This window comes from Antedon bifida, chromosome 2 (assembly GCF_963402885.1).
Source record: "Antedon bifida chromosome 2, ecAntBifi1.1, whole genome shotgun sequence".
Lineage (NCBI taxonomy): Eukaryota > Metazoa > Echinodermata > Crinoidea > Comatulida > Antedonidae > Antedon > Antedon bifida.
In genome coordinates, this window is record NC_136227.1 from 18454496 (window position 1) to 18458949 (window position 4454).

A 4454-nucleotide genomic window follows, 5' to 3' on the forward strand; every position below is an offset into this window, starting at 1 on the left:
TTGTGACCTTAAATTGGATCTAAAAAACGTTGGGAATGGACTTAAAACTAAAATTGTATCAATCCGGATTATATGTCGTTACAAACGCCGGTACATTTCCGAACCTAACGGGCGTAACACGTTTGTCCACGTTCAATAAATAAATTGGGTTTCTGACATGTTGCAAAAAATCAAACTACAACCTTTGAAACTCTGGTTATACTGTATAGGCTAATAAATCTAGCATATGAGCGGGACAAAATTGTAGTTTGTTTAGTTTTAAATGAATGTATAGGCCTATGTTGTCCTGATCACGTACAACAAATGTATATGAATAAGTTAGAGATACAGTGTTAGCGGCGATGATTTGCTGAAATAACATATAATAGTAAATTAACTATGCATACAGTAAAACCTCGAAAAGAAGCCCATCTCGAAAAAGAACGCATCCCTCGAAAAGAAGGCCTCCTTCTTCGGGCTGCAAAAGTAATCTAAAAAAAAGCCCCATCGCATTATCATTTTGCTGAAAAGGTTCATTTGGCCTATTCCTCAATTGTAATGACTCCACAAAAGAAGTAACTTCTCGAATGTCCCAGTACAGACATGAAACATGTTGATGTCAACTCCAAAAAACCATTGTTGGGACTTGCCTCTCTGAATGGTCAATAAATCATAATAACCCTCACACCTGATTGTAGTGATCCCTTCTGTCTCAAGATCGCCCCTTAATATACCAATTATGAATATTTATTTGTGTCAATCAGGAACCGTTCTTGATGATTTTAAAAGTTATGTTTTAGTTTTAATTAATTTAATTCATGTAATATGTACATTTTTGGTTAACAAAAAAAATAAATATTTCACAAACATAGCAACATATATATTATATATTTATTTTTTTTTATTTATTTTTTTTTTGCATTAGCTGTTCCAAAGATTTTATGTATATAAGGAATAATTTAGTGATAATTTGTCTGAAAGTACAATGTTAGAAGGGTTAGAACACTAGTGTCAAATTCTTAATCAATTTCATTTACACTCAATTTCTAATACTATAGTACGTAGGACACGGCTATAATTGTTGGCGAGTATTTTTGTAGCAGCTACCCTAGCACTAGCAGCGCGACGAGAGATCATTTTTTATTACGTCGTGAAAACTATTTCCAGGGTTTTCCGTCACAGCATGAATATTTATGTATGGATTCAGGGCTCTTTATAGTTTCTGCCTTAACCTAATAGAAAAAAAAATAATGCGACCCGGCAGCAATATTGATTATTGAATCTTTGCCAAATATCTACATAGTAAGCCCATCAAACATTTTGTGGCTTTTCATATGAATACACTTTCTGGGCACCTGGTCTATTAATGATGAGTTACATGTGTCTGTGTGTGACAGTGGATGTGTGTCTCGAAAGATGTACAGTACTAGGTTCTTTAAAGTGCAAATGAGCCAGATATGTACACTGGAAACTGGAAACATAACAACCAAGTGAGTATAAACATCATCTGATTTAATGCATTAAATGTCAACATTGATATATATAGGCCTATAGCCCTAATAATAGGAATGATTCTAAATGTTATGATACAAAATCACAAAAACAAGAAAAAAAATGCCGCATATTCTCCTAATGATGACGATTTAGCTACCTGAAGTATTCTGAATAAATGATTTAAAACTTATTAGAGAACAAACGTACTCATAATATATCATGCTACGATGTGTATAAAATGTATGGCATGACTTTTTACATTTGGTTCTTACTTGCAGATTGCGTTTTGTTTTTTTTTGGCACATCCTTTGCGTCGTTGTGTTGAAGTAAATGACCATCTTCAGGGAAAGGTTTTTGATGTGTTCATAAGAAGGAAAATAAGGCTAGAATAAAAAGATCGACAATAAACAGCATACAATATTGATATCTACCAATGGAAATCTTCGTTTAACATGGGCTACTCTGTTTGTGACAGTACAACTAAATAATTTAAAATACCGTAGGCATAACATTACTGTAAAATATTTAATATAAATCAATAAAGTTCTCATGGGTAATAACACTATGCAGTAACACTCAATTGTTTAAATCAGAGACTGCAATCGAATTATGCCAACATTTATCTCGCTCTAATAAACACCTTATTTTAAACAATAACCGGAAAAATACAATACACCTCAACAATAACAATAATCAGTCGTATTGGTTGCCTTCGCAGTGTATTGGTAGTTTTGCAATTTTACTTTACAAAATAATAATAATATAATAAAACATTGGAAAAGGCATAAACTACAAAAAAACTACATCATTTCTTAGAGAAAAAACCTAGGCTTATTTACATACGCAAAATATGTAATATGTAATTGGAAGCCCATATTATGTGCTTACAATTATAATTAGTATATACCAAGTCAAATAAAGAATCCGGGTGATATGAGTCTAAAATATAACTAGAATTTGTTTTAAAAGCATTATAGTTTATAGATCACAGAACAAGCTATAGCAACGGTCCAAACACCAACGATAGCTGTTTAATAGATATACAGTTCAGATTATTATAAAGATGATTTACATTGTTAGTCAGAATAAGATTGGAGATGATAACAATTGTGATGGTGATAAAGATTAGACGATAGAAATTGATGCTGATGTTAATGAGGTGATGATTATGATGATTGTGAGTAATTCACTCACAAACTCATTTAAAAGCGCATAGGATTTAATGTATGATAGTGCCGATAATGTTCAATATGCCTTGAACGCTTAGGTTCATTCAGCGTCAAATACATATAAGAAGTAGAAGCTATATCATAATTATCATCAGGAACTTGAACACCAATATGTTTTTTCCAAGTGAACTGTCTGTCATTATCTGGTACTCTAGGAAGAACTCGATCACGCGGTTCGAAATAATAATCAGGTTGTAATATTTCTTGCATTTCAGTTATATTGATAGGAACATTTAATTCAGCTTCTGTTTCCCTCCCTTTTTTACATATACACAGAAAATATAATGGTACAATAACAGTTATAAGTATAAGAACAATGCTTGTGATAGCACATGCAATAAGTATCGGTAATGGTAGGCTTATTCCAACAGATGATACATTTTCTGGTAAATTTTCAGGGTGTGATTCTTTCACTTGTTCTTTGCCTTCGACAAAAAGCTTAACCTGGTCAAATCCACTTCCAACTTCATTTTCTGCTGTACAAGAAACAATTGTATTGTTTTGATCAGTTGATATATTTACAATTCTTAGAACCTGTGTAGACTCCTTATCAATATGAACATACTTATGCGGCATATCTGGTGATATTTTCCATTTATATTCTCTAACAAGCGGATTGGCGTCACTATTACATGCTATAAAAACCTCACGTCCCGCGATAACTGTATTAGACGTACTGTGTATTTTTACAGTTGGTTTGTATAGCATGTTAACGGGACCAATAGAGCAATTCCTGGAAGACATTAACATATCCGATTTCAATACACACAGAAAAGATTTACGGTTGTCGGTTTTCTTAGCACGAAATTTGTACTGAATTGTTTTTATTTTATCAGTAATATATATTTCACTATCAACAATAGTATTGTCTAGGCTCCAGGACAGACTTACAGTCGGTTGAATTATTTCTGTGCTACAATTTAGCGAAACCAAATCATTGACTATGAATGTGTCTTGTTCTGCTCTGCATTCGGGGTAACGTTGCCGTGGAACTTCCAAAATTATAACAGAAGCGTTTTCAGACTCCAGAACAATATCTGCATCAGAAACTATTTTGCAAGTATAAACTCCATTATCGGATCGAGTAGTTGGATAGATTTGTAAAACATAGATGGAAGTAAGGCCATCTGGAAAAGAAGTAACAGTATAACGAGAATATACCGGGTCTTGCAAAATAACTCTTCCATGACTCAGTTCCAAAGTATTCTTGTACCACCAGACTTCCTGATTCTCTCTTAATCGTCGAATCTTACATGATAGCTCCACTTTGTCACCCTCTCTGACCGTCACATCGACAGGATGTTGAGAAATGCGAGTTGCTAAGGAATTAATAACAAAACAAACAAATACAGCGATCTCCACGTGTATAAAATAACGTTTGTGTCTTGTAAACATTTTAGTTTTTATCTAAAACAAACATTGGGAACGGAAAATACTGAATGACTGCATAATGCGAATTTATTTACTGATAACACCAACAATTATCGATCTGTGTGGACGATCGATACTATATTTATTAGGATATAAACGTTATGCGTGATTGCTTTGTATGAATATAGTTTTCAGTTATTTGTATGCTGTACTTCATCGTTTTTGTTACATCTGCTTAGAAGGTTATGTTTTCATCCCAATGTATGTGTAATCATTTAAATTAAAAATAAATTGGCTGCTATCAATGCAAACATTTGGCAATAACGGAGAAACGCAAAAATTGAGATCTGCATATATGAAGCGGTGATGAGAACAAGAAGA

The 4454-nt window shown here is 33.1% G+C and overlaps 1 protein-coding gene across 1 annotated transcript; it reads right to left on the minus strand.

Moving 5' to 3' along the window:
* Window positions 1-1810: 1810 nt before the first annotated feature.
* On the minus strand, window positions 1811-4097 carry LOC144835495 (cell adhesion molecule 3-like). Its single transcript, XM_078690578.1, has one exon. The coding sequence runs from the start codon at window positions 4095-4097 to the stop codon at window positions 2676-2678; it is 1422 nt and encodes a 473-aa protein (XP_078546704.1). The 3' UTR covers window positions 1811-2675.
* Window positions 4098-4454: the final 357 nt, after the last annotated feature.